Genomic DNA, 25352 nt, shown 5'->3' on the forward strand with positions numbered 1-25352 from the left:
CTTATGTTCTCTAATCTGCATGAATTCATATATAGCACTAACTGGACAGTAAACGATTTTCTAAATTAGGTAGAACAGATAGGGTTGTGGGCCTAACAGAATGTCTAAATTAGGTAGAACAGATAGGGTTGTGGGCCTAACAGAATGTCTAAATTAGGTAGAACAGATAGGGTTGTGGGCCTAACAGAATGCTTGGTATGGGGGACTGTTAACTACATTGATTTCGGAGGAGATGCATGAGTGAGAGCGATATGCTTTACAAGTAAGAAATGTTGGTTGGACTTCCCCATTTAGTTATTTCTCCTACCCGAAGGAATGCACAGATGGCAAGCGGATACATTGCATGAAGTAATGCATTGGTGAAGGCCGAATTTGTGATATGAGAATTGGAAGGTGCAAGTTTAGACAATATAGATGGCGTGACCGGTAGTCTTGAACATTGAGAAGATATTATCTTGAAATACCGTTTAGCGAGTTTTTTCCGCGGGGTTATGATATTGGCTTATTTTAGCGGTCGGGTAGCTTTCCGCCAAATATGCACCCAATTGCGACTTCAGTATTTGAAAGAGAAACAACTTTCCCCCTATCTGCCAAAATTATTAGCATCGCTTTGAGCCAGAAAATCGCTAAATTTTAGACCCGCGGAATAAACCCGCTCTACGGTACCTTTGACACTGTTTTTAAACGAAAAAGTGTTGGGTAAAGATCTGAATATCCCCAACTGGTAAGTGAAGCCTAGATCAGAAATATGTACCCGGGATGTATCAGCTACATCAACTAAACCCAGTGAAAAGCAGTGAGCAATGTAAAGAACTAGATGATCTAAGAACGGGGAAAGAAGTTTAGCTGTTTCGTAAAACTTCTTTTGTATGAAAGTCGAGATTCCTCGGACAGGGACTTGTCAATTAAGAAATCAGCAGTTAAAGTATGTTGGTACTATTGTTGGCATTAGTTCCATATTGGGACATCGGACTCTGAATTGCTGAATCTGTGAACGAGACAGAAAATCGGTGGCAGTGTTAAGTAAGCCAGGGATATGCTCGGCATGATGTACGCTTGCTGATGACATAAACCACCATACTATTATCAGAAATGGAATATAATGAAAGTGTTGACTACAGAGGGACCCCATATTTTCATGGTCCCGTAATTGGCGTTAATATTTTCATCATCCCTAAAATGCTTACCGGGTAGGTGCATGCCGTCTAAAAATGTCTGTGCAGTTAGTAAATCCTTTGAGTCGTCAGTAAGTAATATTGCCTCCCGTACATTGTTCCATAAAGAGGGCGTTTACTCTAATAGTCAGGTCCACAAATATGTCTAGTCGTTTGCTTAGGTAACAGTCTAATAATAGTCACAGTAGATCTTACATGCGTCAAAACAGAGATTAATCCATGAATTGTTGTTTCCACACATTCCTCTTCAAATCTAGGTAAGTACTCCCAAGTTGCGCTATGGGGTGGACTGAGTTGAAGCGACAAATAACTGAAAGAAATTCTTGTAAGTAGCGGGAGTTGCCTACTTTCGCTCCACTGATGCCGGAAAAATGACAATGGGAAGATCACAAATGTCAAATACATCATCAATTACACTATTCCAATCGCTTTTCTTAATCATTGAACTTAACTTATTAAAATTCGCATTTTCATATATCCATATTTTGCGCTCATATATACGATTAAGACTACAATTTGCAACCAGTGAAACGAATATAATGTAGTCATGTGATCACTAATGAAGAGTTCCACGCTTATAGTGTCTAATTCACAAATCTTTAAAAACATTGTGGCTAAGATAGGGTCAATCATTGTATGTGTAGTGTTCGAAATTCTCGTCGACTCCTCAATTTTATTTATCAAAATGTTACTGGATATCATATCACAATAGCATGTAATTGAGGAATATTAAAAACGTCAGAGTTTCGATCTTCGTCTATCATGATGTCCTCGGAAAATTTCCCGACTTCATCAATAGACCATGAAAGATTTGTTCAAAGTTTACCATCAGAATGCGGAGGATGTTATATACAACATAGGCAGGATAGGCTATTATCATTTCTAACCAAATACACGTGGTGTTCACTGACTCTACCAATGGAATAAAGATGTTTAATTGGAAAAAAAAAGGTAGGGGGAAAACTATATAGCACAATAAAGATGGCACTATAGGAAATAAATATCTTCATAAATCTCGATGATACCCTTGAATTTATGTAGTAGTCCCCATGTAGCATTGACGTATTTCTTAAAGAACAAATCATAATGTAAATGTTTTTTAATTTGTCTTTCGAGAGCGGGTTTACATAAGTCATTGCATGAAAAGGCAAAGATAACGAACAGAGAACTGTCTCGTAACTCCCACAAGGAATACCAAATTAAGAGATAGGCAAACACGGACCCCTTGACAAACTAGAGGTGGGATTAGATGCCTAGGAGGAGTAAGCATCCCCTGTCGGCCGGTCACACGCACCGTAATATCTTTTGATACTGTACCTTGTACTGATTGACATAAATCTACTGAATAAATACTGTTCAAGCTATAATCCGAATCTTTATCACATAAAATATTTCAGTATTGGCATATTGTAAATAAAAAGTTTACTGGGTGTTACACTCCTTCTGATTTTTCTTCCTCCTTCATTTGATGTAGTTTACATTGCATTTTTTTTTTCATAAGTACAATGTCAGTAAAATGACATGTCTGCGTACATGCTAAAGTCATAGGACTGTCATCCAACTTCTCGGTCTCGGACCTTATTGGCAAGCGGAAAACAACTACGAATGCATGACATTATCCCCCATTCTTAATCAAATTAGAAACAACCATCGAAAAAATATTTGATGTGTTTTAACGATAAAAATTTGCCAGAAACAATGAAAGCTCTATATATAGGAACTTTGAACCATATTGATAATTGCTAATTTGCAATGTACACAGTAGGTAGAAGCATCTATTTTGTACAAATTGACACGCTGTTATTGGAACGACAGAATGCATTTTCCACTCAAAACAGTCAATCCATTTGTTTTCATTTGCTTGTTTGTCATATTGCATGGCTGCAATTTTTATCCATCATTTGTATCGTTTATAACATGTGATTAGATTGTAACGTGATGTAGGGACCATTTCCCAAACATTGACAGGAGTGTAAGTGAAGTTCGTGTTTAACGCGCTCTCTAGTGAGAGAATGATACATTTGAGATGAATTTTCTAAACTTGCCTGAAAGACTCGAGCAGGTACATTTTGGTCGTCACCCAATCTGACACCCCTTCCTTTCCGTTTTATGCAAGAAAAAAGACTCGAACACCCAAGATCAATAAATGGGTACAATTAATGTCGCCATGAAATTACAATCATATGATAATCAACAGAATTGGAATAAATATAGTAGCATAAAATTGGAACATGTGCTTTTTAAGAAAAACTTTAAAAAGATGGAAAAAATTCGTTTATTTCTGTGTGAAAATTCATTGGACATAGCTCAAGATGACATGTTAGTTACTGTCGCTATTTTGATATTAACATTTACAAGAGGGATATTTGCTCAAATAACTAGATTATGCATGCTGTATGTACCCATATTCTATTTTGCAGTTTGAAACCTTGATGATTTCAAAGACAATAGATTAGTCTACAGGTTTAAGAAATTTTACATCAAGTTGAATCTTGTCACCAGTTTCAAAGTAATGTTCGTTACACTAGAAATATTGGTATCAGGGTGGGGCCAATATGGTCAGTGAGTATATGTGTTAATTGAACGTTTTTGAATTCTTCTTGATAACTACCATTACTATTCTTTCCAAATCTGGTATAAAGCATCTTTGGGACAAGGGTGATAAAAATTGTAAATTTCAGGACTTCTGTTTCCTCCCTTTACCAAAATGGCAAATATCATGATCCCCGGGGTAGACGTTTTGACTCCAAAGCGAGGCTACACTTGGTTTACATAGTGTATATGTATAAAACATCTAACAAACATCCTCTTTAATGCTAAATTAAAACTAAATATATATTTAGAAGGAATAGATAGTTCTTAACCAAAATTGTCGATTTGATAGACCCAGGGGGTTAGGGCTTTGATTGCAGGTTCACTGTCATAATCGTGCGCAGGATTGGACAAAACAAGATGGCAGATGGCAGTTCCAAACAAAGGCAGGCTCTTAAAACTTTTCATTTTCATATCCCAATCCTTCACATAAGCAAATGTCAAGATATTTATGTAACCAAGACGATTTAATGGACAAATCGCATACACTGGATCAAGTTTTCATCAAAATATATATACACAGTCTATTTTACAGAAACTATCTTTCTGAAAATGCAGTAAAACATGACTAGAAACAACGTCGCCCGCTTCGACTTCTACCGAGAAAACATCGTCAACTTCGATCAATGAATTTACAGTTGTACGCGTACATGAGTAAGAATTCCAACGACCAATCAACTTAATGAAGCCTCCCTGACCAGGCAGTGTTTTAAATTCATAAATTCGTCATCTAATAAATCAGGAAAATGAAGTTTTAAGAGCCTACCTTTGTTTGGAACTACCGTCTGCCATCTTGTTTTGTCCAATCCTGCACACGATCATGATAATGAGGGTCGGTGCAAAAATGATTATAGTGATTCTTGTGTTTATCATTTGAAAGACGTCTTTAGTTTGCTGATACGGTATGAAAACTAAATGTATATTCAGGAAAAGCAGAAATGGATGTGCCAAAATTGTGATTTTCGCAACCCCACGGTTTCGACTTTAGGACAGGTCCAAATTAGTCATATCGTGTTAATGTTAGATATAATATGTAAAGCCTTTCACCAGTAGAGTTTTAAAAACCCATTTTGTTTATACTGTTGTTGAATATTAGGATTTAGCTTAGGTGTATGCAGAACAAGAATTATGATGGTTGAATATGCGTATCAAGTTTGATAATCCTAACCTTATTGGTAATGTTTCTATCTTGCTTTGTGTGTATGAAATTACTCATGTAAATTAGTCTCCGACTTTTAACTCATTACTTCTAAAAATAAATAATTGGAAACCTGTGTACCAAATTTGATAATCCTAGCCTTGTAAGTACTATTTTTATCTGACCCACAAGATGCTGATTGACGGACAAGTGCAAACGGACCGACGCACTGTGTCGGTTCATAATACGACCAATCTATGACGGGCGTATAAAAAGGACAATAAAAAGAGAGAAAGAATAGCATTAATTTTTAGCGTACAACGTGTGACTAAGTGTAACCCATGATTTTATAAGGTTATGATAAAGGTCTATCATATGATGGGACATTACTTTGTTTGCTGTGCTCATAAATCAATCTCTGTTGTTGAATATGCTTTTACAAGCCAAGCAATCCATCATGTATCTTGGTAAAGTTGACCTTTAGAAAATCTTGAAACATCACCAAGTTCTCTGAGATCAATAACGACCATGGCCGCCTTTATCATTAGCCCATGAATAACGCAACTCTTCCTAATATTAAAAAACCAGCAATCATTACACGAAATCAATTCTCACAACAAGCTTCCAAAGTACAATTATTAGAATTTTTCAATTTCGCCTTGTATTTTAGATTTGTTTAGCTTTATATTCATAATCAGTGGTAATCTATTACGGATTGATTATTGATTTTTGTCCAACTCCTAAAATTTGTCTACGAAATGTTAGGTACTTTTTCCAATATCTCATAATACACGATTGAAGAATATGATGAGTTCTCTTTTTTGAAAAAGGTCAATGCATGTGCAGTTTTGCAACATTTTGGAAATGTATTATCTGGTTGATTGATTGTATATTGTTTAACTTCTCTTGATTGATTGTATATTGTTTAACTTCTCTCTCGAGAATATTTCACTCATATGAAGAAGTCCGAAATGTCTTTTCTAATGAAAATGATTTGTAGAAGAGCAAGAATAATTATAACTATGTATTGTATTATTTGAAGACATCCCAACCAACTAAAAAATACCGTACGGTTTCTTCACGGATCACTGGATGTGGGCGGAGCTTTCTATGGTCATTGTTATTTACCTGGCCAGAAGATCAGACCATTATGTATACTTTTGATATTCACCGGAAGTGTTGCAGGTTATCATAAATTATGCTCAGTGTCTTGATTTGTGAAGTTGAATATCAGAAAAATATTAACATTTCTACCTACATGTATATCGCATTTTTATTACCTATAAACCTTCAAAATTGGTCATATTATTGTATTACCCGATTAGCCCAACTATAAACCTTTACTTTATCATGAATTAAGATCTCATTATACTGTAATAATATCACAATTCTTACGAGAGCTCTTACGTTTGCTGAATAATTAACAAATCATTACATTAACTGGCGACTTCACTATATCATTATCGACTGATAATGATGGAAAAGTAGTTTTATTTTGGATAAACAATGATGTTTAATATACGTATGATGAATACCTTTTTAGGACATTAGCCATCAGGGAATTACGAATTTTCTTTATATCAGATTTACTGTTTTTGTAGTTGTTGTTGTTGTTGTTGTTGTTGTGTGTGTGTGTGTGTGTGTGTGTGTGTGTGTGTGTGTGTGTTGGTTTAATTACAACAAAGTCATACATGTATGTACAGATTTTGGGAAGTGATCAAAGGCAAAGATAACGAATAGTGATAATTCCTATAAGCAATACAAAATAGATAGCAAACACGGGCCCCCGGATATACCAGAGGTGGGATCGGGTGCCTAGGAGGAGTAAGCATCCCCTGTCGACCGGTCACACCCGTCAAGAGCCCTATATCTTGATCAGGTAAACGGAGTTATCCGCAGTCAAAATCAGTGTGCCACGAACGGTCTAACAATCGGTATGAGACATGTCAGTCAGCATTTGACCCAATGATAGGTTGTATTGGCAAACTAGATCGTTATTACGACCATAGAATTTCCGATATGCTGATTTGAAACGAGACTGTTGGAACCCCTGCACTATCAACTTGTTTGTCAGTAGCCTGCTTCGATTTTAAACTGACCATACGCAGAACAAGCTCTTGCGTATCGAATCAGTTGAGAGATGTAAACACCATATGCAGGTGATAATGGAATATTGCTACATAAATATGGGAAGTTGACGATGGAGAAGTTGAAATCATCCCGTTTGTCATACAGTTGAGTTGTTAGTTTGCCGTTAATATCTACTTTTAATAAAATATATAAATATGAAGCAGAGGTGGACGACTCTGTGGTGTCTTTTATTTCGAGTTCAACAATTTTTTGGTAAGTGATCAGAAATATCCAAAACTGGCTTCAGATCTCATCACGAAGGTTCGTTTGATAAGAATTTGTTACTGTACGGGTACCAGTAAACCCCGGTAGAACGCCTGCCCACATTCTCATTCCAATGGCAAATTGTCAGCGCTGTTCTCATTCCGTAGGAGTCGTCTCCGAAGAAGATTCGCTAGTCATGAAACATATCTAATGTGTTATTGAATGACTCCACATAGAATGTGTCCATGGCATGGATGTAATTGTGTTCGACGCTTACGGCCATTGAGTATGGAGGGATCTTTATCGTGTCACACCTGCTTTGACATGGTGCCTCGGTTTTTGCGGCCTCATCCGAAGGACCACCCTATGCACTTAGTCGCCACTTACGACAAGCAAGGGGCACTGATGACCTATTGTAACCTTGATCCCGATGTTACTGGATATTAAATCACGGTTAGCATTTAATTGAGGGATATGAAAAACCTCAACGTTTAAATCTCCGTCTATTATGATACCGGTATTATCGGAAAATTTCCCGACTGCATCAATAGACCATGAAATATTTGTTCAAAGTTTACCATCAGAATGCGGAGGATGTTATATACAACATAGGCAGGATAGGCGATTATCATTTCTAACCAAATACACGCGGTGTTCACTGACTCTACCAATGGAATAAAGATGTTTAATTGAAGAAAAAAAAAAACAAGGGGAAACTTTATAGCGCAATAAAGATCGCACAATAGGATAAAAATATCCTCATAAATTTTTTTAATAGTGAGACCGTGATATCCTTGAATTTTATGTAATAGTTCCCGTGCAGTATTGATGTATTTCTCAAAGAGCAAATCATATTGTACAGAGTCCTAACCTTTCTTTCGAGGGCGGATTTATTTTTTCCATATGTCATTGCACGGCTTGCTTTCCAATATGTTTTGATACTTGTGCCTAGTAATGATGTCATAAACTTGTTGAATACTTATTCTCACTATAATGCTAATCTTTAACATATGAAATATTCAAGCATTCGCATATTATAAATAATAAGTTTGCTGCATTTAAGACCCCTCTCCTAGTTTTCTTCCTCCTAGTTTTACCCATAACGGTACAAGAGCCCAGAATTAAGCTAACTGATAATGATCATTTGATGTAACGCTTACTTTACATTTCGATACACTTTTATAGATATACTCATTTCCATTCAATATGGCGCACTGTATTGTGCAAAGGGTTCTAAAGATTAGGATGAAATTGAGGTCGATCACTGCGCTCACTTTGAATGTTAAACTTATACGGTACCAAATTTGATGCACCAGATGCGCATTTCGACAAATAATGTCTCTTCAGTGATGCTCAACCGAAATGTTTGAAATCCGAAATAACTATGAAGTTTTAGAGCTAAATATAGCCAAAAACAGCGTGCCAAAATGAATGTCATGAAATTAGAATACACGGACAACGTGTACAAAGTATGAAGAATGAAAATAATGTACAGAAAATATGGAAAATCTAACAATGTGCTGACACTATCAGAGTGTGAGGTAACACATAAAATGAAAAATCAGAAAACAAACATACTAAGAGTATGTACAAAAGTGTGGGTGATGAACGGAGAGAAGTAAAGTGAATATTGTACAAAGCAGAGAAAAGAGATTAAGCATGCGAAACGAAACATATACCGGTACAATATGTAATGCGCATATGATGTTAATAAGTTTTATTGTATTAATGGGATTAGGCACAATTTCTGAAACATGTTTTCCTTTTCCATAATGAGTATAGCTGTGAACAATGGGGATTTATGTAATCAATAAGCATGGAAAGCAGAGGAAATAACATAATGGAATTAAGACACTTACATTTTCCCATGTTAATAATATGTACGTGATTGACGTAAATAGTCAAATGATAACGTTTGCAATTTTACATAAAACCGAATGATAACTCTTTTTATTTCGAAAGATATCCCTTTTATAAAACGAATAACCTTCATTTGGTATTCGTTATACTAACCTTTAAACTCTAGTTATTGCTAAATGCATTGGTCGACACGGGATGCTAACTCCTCCTAAGCACCTGATCCCACCTCTGGTATATCCAGTAGTTCGTGTTTGCCCAACTCTCTATTTTGTACTGCTTATAGAAGTTATGATTGATTGATTGAATATTATTTAACGTCCCTCTCGAGAATATTTCACTCACATGGAGACGTCTATAGGAGTTAGGAGATTGAGTAATTTCTGTGGAAACGAGGGGGTTATTTATATTCGGTCTTTCCTATCCCCCTCGTTTCTGTCCAAGCCTTCATAAAGTATGTGGGAAATCAGTCGTGCTTCGGTTTGAATTTATTTCAGCTTACATTTGATGTGAATCGTTCGAAAACTTACATCTGTACATAAATCAATTCATGAATGATTTTTCCGCAAGGGAATACAATTGAAACCATTCAATTCCACACTAAAGCAACGATAATCGTCGTCATTTCAAACACTACATCCTTTCGCTATCAAATTCGTCTCCATGATAAACAGTGACTTCAGCGCATGCGTCACCTCAGCTCTTGTAAAACAGCCAGAGACCCAGGAGGGGTGAAATGCCTCACTTTAGTAAATCCCACAAAAATCTAACTTTTTCAGTTTATTTTTTCATCACACGCATCGTATTTGTGTGAATGGACATATTTTTCGGAATACAGAAAATAATATAGATAAAAAGGAAGTTGTTACATAAATTATTCTAAGTGTTTGGTGGTATGAAAAATAACAGAAAATGTAATCGCAAATTCGATATTGTCTGAAATAAATGCGCATAATGTGTTTGCTGTGCTGTTTGTTTTGAAAAATGTCATTGTTGTAACAAAAAGAAAAAAAAAAACCCAAAACAAAAAACCAGAAGTATTGAAATATACGGGACTCTATAATGTTAGATTGATCTCGACCATACCATCAGGCGTGGATCTAGATTTTAAAGGGGGGGGGGGGTGAACCAGAGGATTTGTTGACTGTTGTTTATACCATGATATGTATTTTATATTTTAAATTATCGTATTCATGCAGTTTTATAAGTTAGTTACCGGTTAAAACATCCTTTAAAAAGAATTAAAAATAACAAATGTATTACAATGTTCATTGATAAATGTTCAATGTCTGACAAAAAACTTAATTCACTTAGTCTTCATCAACACCCCCTCCCCTTTAAAACAAAATTGATGATGTTGAAAATAACAATCAGTGTACATGAATATCGATGTCAAATACGGAACTTTCGGGATGAGCCGAAGCGACCGATTACATTTGACTTATACACCACAGTCACGTGATAATAACCAATTGTAGGGCAAAGTTGACATCTATACAAATGGTGTTTCGCTAGCCGATGGTCCGTAAAGAGCTATGCACAGTCTTACGATGGCGATCCAAGTCACTACTGGTGCTTAGTTCATGTACCTAGTTGTAAATTAGATGGAAGGGAAAAGGCGCATTTAGACGCGTATCATTGGATGCAAGGCGTGAAATTTTACCGATATTCTCAGGATATTCCCTAGATTTATTTCCATCGACAAACCACATAATTCAATCAAACACATTTTTCTATAAAAATGGTTGTAGTGATTCCTTTCTTTCAAAGATAGCATTTAAATGCAGGAATTTGATAGCAATTGAAGTATGCCATGCTTGTTTATTTACTTGTTATTGTAATCCGGAAGTGGCATGCCCTACACATTAGGTTCAACGCGCTATAAAAGTCAGAGTAGATCTGTATCTCGAAAGTCCCGTATTGCATAAACTTGCAGGAGTTTTGAACCCCTCCCCCATATATATTTAGAATTAAATTTTGATCCGGCATTGATCATTTGACATTTCCCCTAGAAGAGTTCAATTGATTCTTTTTGGATGCATATGCATGCATCTCTTTGATGGATAATTAATATCAAGTTTGATATTGGGGTTAATCATCCATTAATGCCACTCCAGAAAGTCTCTCCTTGCCCATTGTGGAACGTTAGTACGTCATTACAAGTACGTGTTAAAATTAAAAGGACCTTTCTGCTTTGCAGTTGGTAACGGGTAAGGTGCAGTCAATGAAGAATAATGATTTCTGCATGTTGGAAAATATCTTTATTGAATTCCAAAATGCATTTCACTTGGCATCAACTGAATTTACGACTGACCACTTCTGTTTCCAAGCGCTAACCTCGTGTTGGGCAGACATAAGCAATTGAAAGTCATTTTTCCGCATAAATGAACTCTCTCTCACCCACTCCAAAATCAAAAGGGGATTGCAGACCTTGCAACCCCCTCCCCCGTCTAGATCCGCAAATGAATGTTAAATATACTGAAATTAATCATCTTTACTGAGTTTAACAGTCTGTATAAACAGATAAAGTTTTTCTGTCACAGATTTGTTGTTCTGTCATAGGTTTGCTGTTTTTCAATTCATGGTATGAAATTCCCTATAATGTAGCTGCCTTACCAAACTAGAGTCTATCGGCATTTTCTTTACAAAACTGTTTTTTTTTATATTAATATCCAAAGCCATCAATAATATTTGGAGCATCTAGGATTCCCTGCTCAAGAATTGATAAATCTTGATCATTTACTGGTAGCCACTGAGGTCATTAATTTGGATTATTTTCATATCTATATCTCCGAAGGTTTACAAGATCAGAAAGAAATTTGAATTCGATGTGTAGTTGATGACTCAGTCAGCATTTAATTTGATTTTTATTTCATTTAGATTCCACTTCTCTTTTTCAATCCATTTTATCATTACAACTGAAACACAAAACTCTGATGCGTTCTCCATATATTAAAAGACAGATTGATAGGATTTAAAAAAGATGAATGATATTTTTGTTCATGTTATATAAAAACTTATTAATGAAACATTTGCACTTATATGAAAATATGAAGCAATTTCGTGTCGGTAAATTATGTCTATTTATACATCTACATTTGTATTTAGGAAAGTGTTGTAATTGATATCTCTACGTAATCTTTTAGTAATAAAGTATCCCAAAAGTCTGTGGGAATTTCTATGGGCATGAAGTTGTCTCCTTTATTAGCTGACTTGTTTTGATATCCTTATGAGGCAGATTTTATTCAAAAGATTCTACATGAGAAGAACAAAAATCTCTTGCTGTGGCCTTCAACTAGACATTTAGATACATTGGTGACGTTTATCTATTGACAATACTCACTTTCATTCATAAAATTTAACGCCAAACTAACAACTCAACTCTATGACAAACATGATGACTTCAACTTCATCATATTTTAGCAATATTCCATTATCACTAGCATATGGTGTTTATGTCTCTCAACTGATTCGATATGCGAGAGCATATTCTGCGTATGATTAATTTTTAAATCGAGGTAAGCTACTGATAAATAAGTTGATGCTACCGGCGTGTCAACAGTTTTGTTTAAAGTCAGCATTTCACAAATTTTATTTGATCGTTAAAAGGATGTGATTTGCAATTGCTGTCTATGGTGTTTCACACCAATTGTTAGGCCGTTCTATACATACCAATTTTGATTACCGATTACTCCTTATATAGGATCCACGGCGATTGTGACCAGTCAACCAGGGATTTTACTACTCCTAGGCATCTGATCCCATCTTTGGTGTTTTCAGAGGTCCTTGTTTTCCCTACTCTCAATTTTGTATTATATATGGTATTTAGGAGATTGATCACTACTCGTTATCTTCGATCGTTCATCTTGATGTCTTGATATTTAATTTTATTAAAACCGTATAGAAGAGTTTATTCAAAGCATCTCCCTTAACAACACATACGTTGGTGGTAAGTGGAAAAGAAGAACATGTTTTATCTACATGTATGATAGACCTGTAGGTCATCTTTTGGCCTAAACAATATGGAAAGGTAAAAAAAATTCAAGACTTAACAGTATATCAAAAAGACGGGATACAACATTCTAGCTGCAATTATCCATGTGCCAAAAATTTGCCACAATTGTTTTTGATTTTCTATGATAAGAAAGATATAAATAATTCTGTTAGATAAAAACATTCGAATGTTGAAAAGTCTAAACAGGTCATTCACAATACGAAACTTTAACACACGCACGCACGCATCCACCTACCCACACGCACACTGTAATGCATTTTTACTAAAATTTGTTGTACTAATTTCATTTCTCATTAATTCTTACTTGTACCACAGATACGTAGAAGATTTTTACTCATGACTTTGATCAAAGCCCACGTAACCAAGCTGAAAATTAAAAATCTATGTTCTAGAGCATTGCTTTGGATTACAAAATCCTGAATGCATCCAATTCACAGAGTAGAAAGAAGTACAATTGAAACTTTTTAATTATTGCTGTTATTCTCAAGTGACCGTTAAAGTCCAGGGTTTTACTGGTACATGAATTCTCATCATAGACCAGGTTCAGAATACAACTTCCATACGCAATTGCTTTTTATTCAACATTGCTTACAGTGCCTGTTCACAAAGTTAGATCACTTGATCAGTTCAATATGACTGATATTCGTCGATCTTGCAGATATTTTCCTCACGAAAATGAAATAAAGTAAAACGTGATCAGCTAAAGTTTAATAAAGAAGTTAGAAGGATGTCTTTTTCAATAAATAATTGATGATATTGAAAAATGAAAGCAATATCGATCTTTGCTTAACTCGTCTCTCTCTCTCTCTCTCTCTGACTGAAATACTGAAAAACATTCAGCCATACGTGCGTTTTGAACGTCATCATAAATTGCTTTGGAAGATGTTAAAGACAAAATCTAAAGTCAGGCCTTAAGTCCATAAACTGAGAACAGACTTATAAGTCTAAATTTTAAATCCAGCTAACGTTTGAAATAATTTTCATAACAAACAAAATTTCAGTATATGTTTGCATTAGATTTTTTTTTTAATAAACCAGCATATTTTCAAACATCTGTGCTAGGTAAATCTTACGATATGTGATCACAGTTTTGACTTAATCCATTCTCAGTTTATGCATTCGGATCATCTCGATCGATTCGATCTAACCTCGGATGTATGATGTTTTCAGCCATAGTACGTATACAGTGACGTATAACAACATGTTTAACATCACTGATCAACTGGAACTACTGACAGCTCCCGCGAAATACAGTCCATTTTAACATATTTTTTTTTAGACACTCTCAATGTTTGTAACTATTTCTCTTTGAGATTTATGGGTTTTTTTCCCTCGAAATAGAGGAAAGTTTTCTAAGGAAAACTCGATAAATTCATTTTAAAGAACATATTTTGATCACTACTTTCTGAATGCGGCAGTTTTACCGACGGAGTAAATCGACGACCGCATTACAAAAGTTAGACGTATATACATATCAATTACCGTCATACATCCGAGGCTAGATGTAGGGTACCGGAATCTATCGAAGTTTGCCGATTGCAGTTATGATCTTGAGGTCTAATCTTTATTTGTTTACTTCAGTGCATTAAGCATTAAACAAATAGATTCAGTTTAATTAAAATCATCAGATTGATGCAATACTTGTAAGATTCAAGGGTTTGAAGTAAACAATGCCAGATATGCCAGTATTGGATGTCAGACATAAATGGCCAAAGGATACAGTATTGATAATTTTCCTGACCAATGTAACCTTGACTGTATGTCACATGTTTGTTGAACTATTAAATAGGCAAAATGATTTGGACTTACATGAAATGAATATGAGTTACTGTACCTATACTGGATTTCTAAAACTCACACAAATATAGATACATTGCTGAATCCAATAAATGTTCTACCAAGCCCTTATCATTGCTCCTCACAAATATTTTACAGTGAAGGAGAAACTTTAAAGTAGTGTGCCCAAACATTTGCCAGAAGTGGTGTAAATGAAATGTAGATTCTAAAATTAATCTAAATAACTTTTAGAAAATTTTAAATCACAAAACTTTTCTCAAATCAAAAACATCAAAACGTATGACTTTTCAACACTTTATATGAAAATTCCTCAATATAAAGTGAAGATTGGACTTTTTGCTATTATAAACAGTTGCATCCACAACAAAAATGGAAAAAGAAAATATTCATATGTAGTGATCAGTCATTCCAAAAATTACTTTGTCAAACACAACTCTGATTTCTACGCACAATTTACTACTACTGACAATACATGAGTGTGTCGTCGTGGTCTTTGGTGATCAGGTCCTTTAACAGTCTGTTGGAATTCCTATGGACACTAATTGTGCTCCTCTACTAGCTGACCTTTTCTATATTCTTACGAGGCAAAATTTATTCAAAAGCTTCAACATAATATGAGATGAAAAAATATCTTGCTATGGCCCTCAACTCGACATTTAGATATATCTACGACGTTTTATCTATTATCAATAATGTCAATAAAGAACAGAACACAAAATGGAAGCATTAAGTATGACGTTGACAAATTGAAAGATCAAAACTACAAAGAACACTTTAAACTGAAACTAAGAAATCGCTTTGAACTGTTAGAACAAATACCAATAGAAGATGTGAATGTTAAATGGGAGAAACTGTCCAGTATTTACAAACACTGCAGTGATAAGATTCTTGGAATTAGGAAGGGGAAAAGGAAGGATTGGATGTCGATGGAAACGTGGAAAATGGTGGAAGATCGTAAGATAATAAAAGAAAAACTACTTGCATCAAGCGATGAAGGAACTAAAGCCACCTTAAAGGAAAACTACGCCTCAACAAATAAAAACATTAAGAAAAGTGCACGAGCAGATAAAAATCATTATTTTGAAAGAAAAGCAGAAGAAACAGATTATGCGGCTAGACAAGGAGATCTTAAGACATTGTATAAGATTACTAAGCAGCTTTCAGGCAACATACAAAACATGTCATCGTCAGTAAGAGATAGGGATGGAAAACAGGTCTGTGAAGAGGAAGAACAGAGGAAAAGATGGAAAGAACATTTTGAAGAAGTTTTAAACAGAGAAACACCCGAAACACTACCAGATCTAAACCACATAGAAACAGACGAGATAGAACAACTAGACATTAATCTTGGTGAAATTACAAAACAGGAAATTTGTTTTGCAATCAGAAAACTTAAATCAGGGAAGTCACCTGGAGTAGATGGAATCACAGCGGAAATGTTGAAAGTTGATGAAGTCTTCAATGCACACATGATGATTGACTTACTTAACACTGTTTGGACAAGTAAAAAGGTACCATTTAAATGGAAGAAAGGTGTCATCATAAAGCTTCCAAAAAGGGTGATTTAACATTATGTGGAAATTGGAGAGGAATAACATTACTATCTGTTCCTGGTAAAATACTCTGTAAAATAATACTCGAAAGACTAAGGGATGCCATTGACCTGAAACTGAGAGAAGAACAAGCTGGATTTAGAAGAAGTAGATCCTGTACAGATCATATTTTCACACTCCGTAACATCATTGAACAAGCTTTAGAATGGAGATCTACCATCTATTTAAACTTTGTCGACTTTGAAAAGGCGTTTGACAGTATCCATAGAGAGACATTATGGAAAATCTTGAAATCTTATGGAATTCCAACAAAAATTATTGATATCATCAAGGATATGTATAATGGATATTGCTGCACAGTGAGACATGAGGGTAAACACTCAGAATGGTTCAACATCACATCTGGAGTAAGACAAGGATGTATCCTTTCTCCCTTTCTGTTCCTGATTACTGTAGACTGGATAATGAGAAAAATTACTAGAGAAAAAAGAGGTCTGCAATGGACACTTACATCTAGCCTTGAAGATCTTGATTTTGCAGACGATATTTGCCTCTTATCACACACACAACAGGATATGCAAAGTAAAACATCTGAATTGCAATCTGAAGCATCAAAATTAGGACTGAAGATAAACTCTAAGAAAACAAAGATAATGACAGTTAATCCAAAGAACAGAAATACCATCAAGTTAAATGATACTGATTTAGAGCAAGTTGAAAACTTCTGCTATCTTGGAAGCACGCTAGCGAATAACGGTGACATTGGAATAGAAGTTAAGATCAGGATAGGAAAGGCAGCGACAGCATTTAAAAGGCTAGATAACATCTGGAAAGCTAGAAGAATTGCAAAGGAAACCAAGATCAAACTATATAAGAGTAATGTAAGAACTGTATTACTCTATGGAAGTGAAACATGGAAGACAAACAAATTAATAGAATCAAAATTAAGAGGATTTGAAGGAAGATGTCTCAGAAAAATTCTTAAAGTACAATGGCCACAAATAATTTCAAACAAAGAAGTAGAGGAAAGAACTGGAGTTGGAGACATCAATACAGAAATTAAACGGCGACGATGGAGGTGGATAGGGCATGTCCTGAGAATGGAAAACAATAGACATCCAAAAATAGGCTTTAGATGGACACCACAAGGACAGAGAAAAAGGGGAAGACCTAAAGGAACTTGGAGCAGAACTGTAGAAGCAGAAATGAAAACAATTGGAATAACAATGAGAGAGGCAGAAAGAAAGGCACAAGACAGAGACAGATGGCGAGCAGCTGTGGAAGCCTTATGCACTGACCAGTGTGAAGAGGATTAAGTAAGTAATAATCATTTTCAGTCATATTCTATTGGAGTTATGAGACTGACCGCTGTTCGTAGCATCGCCTTTCCTTATGTCGATTCGATATATCATAGTGACCTTGAAATAAAAGAAATCACAAAGTCTTCCATATTGGCTTCATAGTTAGATGTTGAACATAGATGTTAACGGTAAACTAACAATTCGACTTTATGACAAACGGATTTACTTCAGCTTCTCCATCGTCAACTTTCCATATTTATTTGGCAATATTCAATTATCACCTGCATATGATGTTTATGTATCATAATAAGTTGATGTTACAGGAGTTTAAGAATCTCATTTAAAGTTAGCATTTTGCAAATTCTGTCGACCTAATTTATAAATACAGCCTGTAATTTGGGTCAAATGCTATCTGACTTGTTTCGTGCCAATTTAGGCCGTTCTTTACACACTGATTTTGACTGCGGATTACAATGTTTACCCGATCAAGATATAGGGCAGATATGACCTGTCATTAGGGCATGATTACTCCCCCAAAGAATACAATCCAACTTTCGGTATGTCCAGTAGTCCATGTTTGCCCTACTCTTAATTTTGTATTCTTCATAGGGGTCGTGAAGTTATCTTCTCCCTTTCTTAATAATGAAATTTTTGTACTTAATATACTGAAAAATTCAATATATGGAATTTGAAAGTTCAAAATAACATAGTTGGAGTATTGCCATTTTTATGTTGAAAATTTGCGCATAAAAAGGTGAAGATTACAAACAGTGAAATAAGCATCCCTTGTCGACCAGTCCCACCCGTCGTGAGCCCTATATCTTGATCATAAATCACAAAGTCTTGGTTTAAAATTTAAGATGAAACTTTAAAAGAAAATGGGAGTTAGGTATCAAAGTGTTGAATTAAGCTGAATTTTCATATAACATGTCGGGCATAATCAATATAAATGTTTTTTTTATGAATCAGAGTTCTGTTTACAAAAATATATCAAACAAATTGATAAATTTAAAACATTTTAAAACAGTTCAAAGTCTCCACTATCTGTAGCATGAATTGCAAAATTGAAATACAGGCCTAGGGGTATGATTGTTGACACTAATTTAGATCATTGTGACAAAAGAATCCTTCCACATCAAAATCTAATCTTTCCCAAACCCTTCTGAAAATTACAATCGACATACAAATTTTCAACTTTATAGGTTAAAGTAGTAAATATGTAATATATTGGACCAATAAGTATTGAACGATTATTTACAGTTACATCATTCTGCTAAGATGTGCTTAATATCTGAGGGGTTAACTTTTTATATAAGGCACACAGCGGGTGTGAATGGTCGATAGAGGATGCTTACTCCTCATAGGCACCCGATCCCGCCTCTGGTATATTCAGGGGTTCGTGTTTGCCCAACATTCTATTTTATATTGCTTATAGAAGTTATGAGATTGATCATGTTTATTATCGTCACCTTTCCTTTAAAAACTGTTAAAATTTGTTTTCAATTAGAACTGTCTTAACGTTTCTGCATTTCCAAAATGGTAGAGAAGAGAAAAACCTGTTCTGTGAGGTAAATTCATAGTCATTGATGTACATGTATGGCTCTTTCAAACTATTTTGCTGAAGATAGACAGAACACAAATTGGCGTTATTAATCCAGGATTCTGGGTTGTTTTTTTTTTTTTTATATGAAGCTGGTTTCTGTTACTTTACTCATATTGTGAATGTGGCCATATTATACAGTTTTATTATGATAATATTGGCATAATTATTCATTAAACCTTCCTCCCGCCATCATTCGAGTTGATATATATGTATTTTGACGTCTGCTACATGTAATAGCATTAAGTCATATAAATCTCATTATTCTTGGAACTACTAAGCATTCTGATTAGTTAAAAGTATTATTGAAAATTAAGGTAATTCCACCCTTCTAGAATTATAAGTTCAATCTTATATTCTATTGTTGATTCTTCAAATGGATATATCTTAGTCACAAATAAAATGATAAAATAAGTATGTTGCGGTATTAATGAATTTGTTGTCAATTAGCACACACATACCTGTTATCACCGTCAAAAAATTGTAATTTTCCTCAAACAGCATTATCAATATTTCATAAAACTGGTTAAATTGATATAAAAGTATTCATAACAATTTCATTAAACCGTTTCTTTAAAAAATATACAAAATGTTTATGAAAAATAAAGGAAATCTATCGCATAATGGAATTACATATGTACCCTTGGATTCAATATTTTGAAACAAATAATTGAATATTCATATATAACTTAGACTTTTTAAATATTGTATGGTTGGCAAGGTTTGATTAAATCATTGACTTTGTGACATCTTATGACGTCACAAGAGGGTGGAACTACGTTAATGAGTAGCCAGGGAGTAGCATTGATTTTACAGAGAGTAGTCCTCAGATGGGGTTAATAGTGCATTGTCATGGAAATAGATATTTTTGTCGTATTACTTTCATGAAGATAAAAACCATTAAGGTTATAATTATAGATGGTAGTGCACATTCCAATACTTTAACAGAAACTTATAAATACTATATTATAGCCGATCGCCCGTGTATATCGATGCTATTTCTGGATCCCTTATATTGATAGATGTAAAGAAATCAAGGTGAGGCAAAATTAAAAAAAACAAACAAACCAACGTTTGCATCGTATTTTAAAGCATTTATCACATTTCTAAAGCAAGCAATGTAATGATATTTAGAATAATATCATGTATCAAAACATAAAGTTATTTCCGCTAATTATCCAGAATTTGAATGCTGAAACAGAGCGAGTGTGTTGTGAATTAATTGTAGGCCCTCAGCGATCAATTTACAATATGAAACTTACTAGATACACTACATAGGCCTCTACAAGGTATGCCATATATATAATATCCGTAGAAAATATACATCTGTGCCAAGAGAAATATACTGAACACTAGGTCTCTTATTCGGACATCCGACAGTGGAACCCACACCGTCAATTTCTTTGGCAGTTTGTATGGATATTTTCATCTCAATGTTTTGATTAGTTGCCAGACAGAACATTTAATCAACGAACTGAATTTTATTGCTAGGAGCTATAGAAAAGAATGAGATAACCACAATCATTTTTTTCATCACATTTAACAAACTCAATGGAAATTGTGAACGTATGAAATGGAACTAGAGTGCAAGACAAAAACTTAGCAGACAAAAAAACAACAACAAAAAAACCGAATACATTTGAGCTACGACTAAGGGACGTTAGTATTCTCAAGGGCACTCTTTGAAACCTCAATTATCTTCTAGTGTAAATATATGCATGTGTATTGTAAAAGATGGCATGAACATTTATAAATAACTAATTGTTTATACTGTACCCAGAGCGAAGTGTTTCTATGGAAAACACGTAATTAAGCTTTATCTTCTTGTTAGTATTGGAATCATGCAGTCTACCGTCCTTCTTGGCAAGCTCTAATTTATTTGCTGTTGAGGATATGGTTCTGGGAGGAAAATTTCATTCATTAGGAGGAACACAGTAACACATAAAATAAGATGGGCAATAGAATGAATCAGAGAGGAGGAATTCGATCTACATCAATATAGATCTTCATGAACGTGCCTCATCAGATGTTTGGCCGCGTTGGAATGGTATCAACTTGTGAACCTGTAAAGAACCCAAACTGTAACTCAAACAAAGGTTTCGGATTTAATGTGAGAGATCACAACATTCAAGACCTTCATACATGTATCAACATGCGAAGTCTAATTTTGGACATCATATCTAAAACACTATCAAAGACCTGAGATGGACATTATGAAGGCAATTAAAGAGATATGTCAAACAATAAAGGGTATTGAACTATATATCAAATACAAGTTGACAAGAAAATTCGGAATTTTGAACATGTATGAATTTTGATTGACGAAGAAGCAAATACTTTGATTCAAGATCTGCTCAGACTTATAAATTCAAATCATAAAATGTCAATCTAAAAATATTTGTTGGCGAAGTGTAATAAATTGAACTTGAAGATGCATCTCTGAACTCAAGTACAAACCATCAATATTATTTTTCTAGAAATGTGATAAAGAATACAATCTCAAGCAAATGAATATTTCACAGACCAAGGACATAGTCAGTCGGGATATTAATAATTAAACCTTCACATTCAATACAAAAATGATTGATTTAAGACATGGAATAGACACATTTATTACTCTAAGAAGAAACGCAGGATCACGTGACAGTGTTAGATTCTGTCTTTAACATGTCGGGTTTTCGTCTCCGATTAGTTCTATGCCGAACAACCAGTCGAACTGCACTCGTAGTCAGCAGGACAACGCAGACATCCATCAACCTGAAAAAGGGGAAATTGCAATCATCATTCTCCATTTTATTGGATTGCGTAAGAAAATTAGTTCTTTGTCAGTATTGGCTATGTATTTGACACGTATAGATACTCAAGAATACCATAAGTATGATAGCTGCAAAATATTTTACACCAAATGGTAGAAAAGCATCGTAAGCATAAACGATTACACCTTTTTTCAAAGAGGAAGTTTAAACATTGCATATACATGTATAAGATATAATTTGCAGTTTTGACAAAAGGTTTACATTTTCCTGATAATGATTTATAAGATTGTATGCTCAAAAAATATTTATACTCTTTTGCTTATAGAATGATCTGTCTCGTTCTTTTGAATAGGCCTTCTATTTACCATGATCTTCGAAAAAGAAAATATTCTCTTTCCAGCCTTTATACAACGATGGTGATGAAGACAACGACAACAAATACATTTGGTGATTGTTTGACGTGAAGCATGAATAGTTAACAAAAATGCTATACAATGAGTAAATTTCTCAGTAGATGATGAATTTGATTGAAATTTAAAATCAAACAGTAAACTTTTTTTTCAAAATCAGAAATATTTATTCCTACAGAGAGAAATATCTACTATATATGCATTTATAGTGAGTGAGACTTGTCTACAGACTTCGAAATGATCAAAAGGATATCGACTAGATGTCCAAATGTTTGATTTCCTTTGATACTGTTGGACCGACTCATTGTTATTGTCTACAGGAAATATGATATATGACGCAAAAACTTGCATGTTTTAAAAACTCTTATTTTATCGATAACTGGGTCCAGTTTATCAAGCAGAAATCTGGAATCTCACGAAGAAAAATGGATACGTTTAACATATTACAGATGTTTTGACGATCTGTGCCGTTTATAAAAATGTTGGCGTTACAACCTGAAAAGAACCCTTCATATTCTTTGATAAAGGCTATCAAAGAGTATACATTTGGGGGATTGCAGGAATTATCTAGACCTCTCGTATGGTTCTCTGTAGTTGTCTTGTTTAGAATTTCGTTTTTACCCTGTTATTTATTCTACTATCCCCCGATCACAATTCTTCTTCTTACTTGCTGTACATGTATATAGCTCGGCACTATGTATAGCTTCACGGTGAATAAACTGTAGAGTGATTACACTGAAGACTAATCTGATAAATTATTACCAATGTGTAAGTTACTTATTGGAATAAAATTGAGATATATGATAACAAAATCAATTTCCTTGATGCAAATGCTGTGTCATGCAGCTTTATTAGTCATGAAATGATACGTGTATCTAATTTCCTTTCGGTACCTTTGCCCGTCAGTAATGTATTACACACATGCAACGGGATAACATTTCTTTTTAAAGAATTTACCTGTCAAAACATCGTATTGTCAACTGATTATGGATGTCCTTCTCTTCTTGTAGTCTCCAAAAGCTGTAGACATGCCAGATCTTGATCAACGAGGATATACCAAGTATCAGTGTTAATGTATAGCATATGCACAGTAGTCTGTGAAGCAGACAGCCTTGCTGTACACGATAGAAACTTAGGAATGATAGAGAATTGGGCAAGGTGGTGGCAAATGGGGACTGCACTTCCGGCTGCTGACTTTTATCACTACCCTCAGAGTTCACACTTATTATCTCGCTGTCAGCAACGTAACCGCTGCCAAGGTTTCTCCTGCTAGTTCTTGTAATACCTGAACTGTTTGAGGAAGCAGGACTTACGTTATTCTTAAAAGCTGTATGATCATTGACAGTTAAGGTATCTGATTTATGTAAATTACAACAAGATCGTGGAATTTTTAAGGTCAAAGGTGTAAGGTCAGACCCTTCTCGGGGAAATGACATTGACCTATGGCCACTCGTACGATCGGCTTTTCCCTCAGAGTCCATTCGAATCTTTAAAGAAAATATCTCCTCATTAGATTCATAGAATAAATTCGTGTCTGACTTTCGTTTCACTTTATCACGTTTTGTAAAGTTACAGGCTGGTGATTTAGAAACTAGTCTGTGAGGCGAAACATGTCTACAAGTATTGCATTCCACAGTCGATGACTTAGTATGCTCAGTCAAGCATTCGGAAGATTCAGAGTCACTCACCAATTTCACTAAGTTCCCACAATGCCTAAGTCGAGGAGCTTTAACTCGTCTCATAGACGGCTCTCTGGACGAATAATTTCTTTTTGAAAGGGTATGCATACTAATTTCGCGCTTAACATTCCGTAATTCCTGTGTGTATTTAAAAAGTTTTGGTGCACCACAAATAAAACACAGCATGTGATATAAAGCATAGCACATGAAAGACACATCCGATATAATTAGGAGATCCATATCGAAGGAATTCATGGATTTTAGGATTTGGAGAGTTGACGTTATCAAAAGCATACCGCAAGTTGAGAAAAGAACACACTTGATCCCGTTGTACTGAATAGGCCGAACATGAAGACGAGTAAGTCTGAGAATGATCACCTGTGTCAGACAGAAACAATTGATGAGAAAAGGAAAAGAGAAACTTCGTACCAAATCAGAGTATTGACTTGCGTGTTCAAATAGGAGAAGCGCCATTGAAAGAAAGGAAGAAATGTTTGTTATTTCTGTGTATGTGACTAACAGAAACACATCCCGTAATTTGATTGTCCTTTTCCTATAGTGTACAAATAAAAGTCCATTTAACACTCCGATCACAAGAAATATGCAGAGAAATACTGACGCAAAGGTTAAAATTTTCCAGGAATAGCTCCACTTCGCATCTAGAACCAAATCGGTCGAAATATTTAGTCCCGTTAGGTTCATGAATAATTTGTATATATAAATATATATATTATATACATGTATATATATTGAGAATCCTTTTGCTGTCCGGATGTTCTTTTAACCCGGGTTACCAACGATAAAAGTTGTTCATTTCTAACAAAGCTATAATTATGTAGAGTCAACAAAGCGTTCTTCGCGTGTCACTAACACACTTCCAACCGCAATAGAAAAATATCGACGGTTCCGTATTCTCACCATATACATCGACGGTCTTAAACAGTTTCTTGGACCGTTGTGAATATAATACAGCCCTACCTCTTATTAAGTCATCATCGATCATAACAGAAGAGCTGCCTGTACCAATAATCTCCCTAATACTGACAACTGTTCTCAATGTAGCTTTATACAGCAATCGTAATTGGTCTTACTTGTTACCCTTAAGTGTTAATGGTTGGTTCTTCACGATAATTCCGAGAGATGAA

At 34.8% G+C, this 25352-nt stretch overlaps 1 protein-coding gene across 1 annotated transcript; it reads right to left on the reverse strand.

Moving 5' to 3' along the window:
• Positions 1 to 21454: 21454 nt before the first annotated feature.
• On the reverse strand, positions 21455 to 24909 carry LOC125652582 (uncharacterized). The gene is made up of 2 exons (XM_048881909.2): positions 23486 to 24909; positions 21455 to 22119 (listed from the first exon to the last, which is right to left on the reverse strand). Exons 1-2 carry the CDS (start codon positions 24907 to 24909, stop codon positions 21999 to 22001), a joined length of 1545 nt encoding a protein of 514 aa, XP_048737866.2. The 3' UTR covers positions 21455 to 21998.
• Between the last annotated feature and the right edge of the window lie 443 nt (positions 24910 to 25352).

Source organism: Ostrea edulis, chromosome 1 (genome assembly GCF_947568905.1).
Source record: "Ostrea edulis chromosome 1, xbOstEdul1.1, whole genome shotgun sequence".
NCBI classification, from domain to species: Eukaryota; Metazoa; Mollusca; class Bivalvia; order Ostreida; family Ostreidae; genus Ostrea; species Ostrea edulis.

Excerpts from the sequence above, each read along its gene's own strand:
- LOC125652582 (XM_048881909.2), bottom strand. The coding sequence starts at position 24,909 with ATGAACCTAACGGGACTAAATATTTCGACCGATTTGGTTCTAGATGCG. Across the intron at positions 22,120-23,485 it reads ACAATACGATGTTTTGACAG|GTTGATGGATGTCTGCGTTG; the intron begins GTAAATTCTTTA and ends CCCCTTTTTCAG.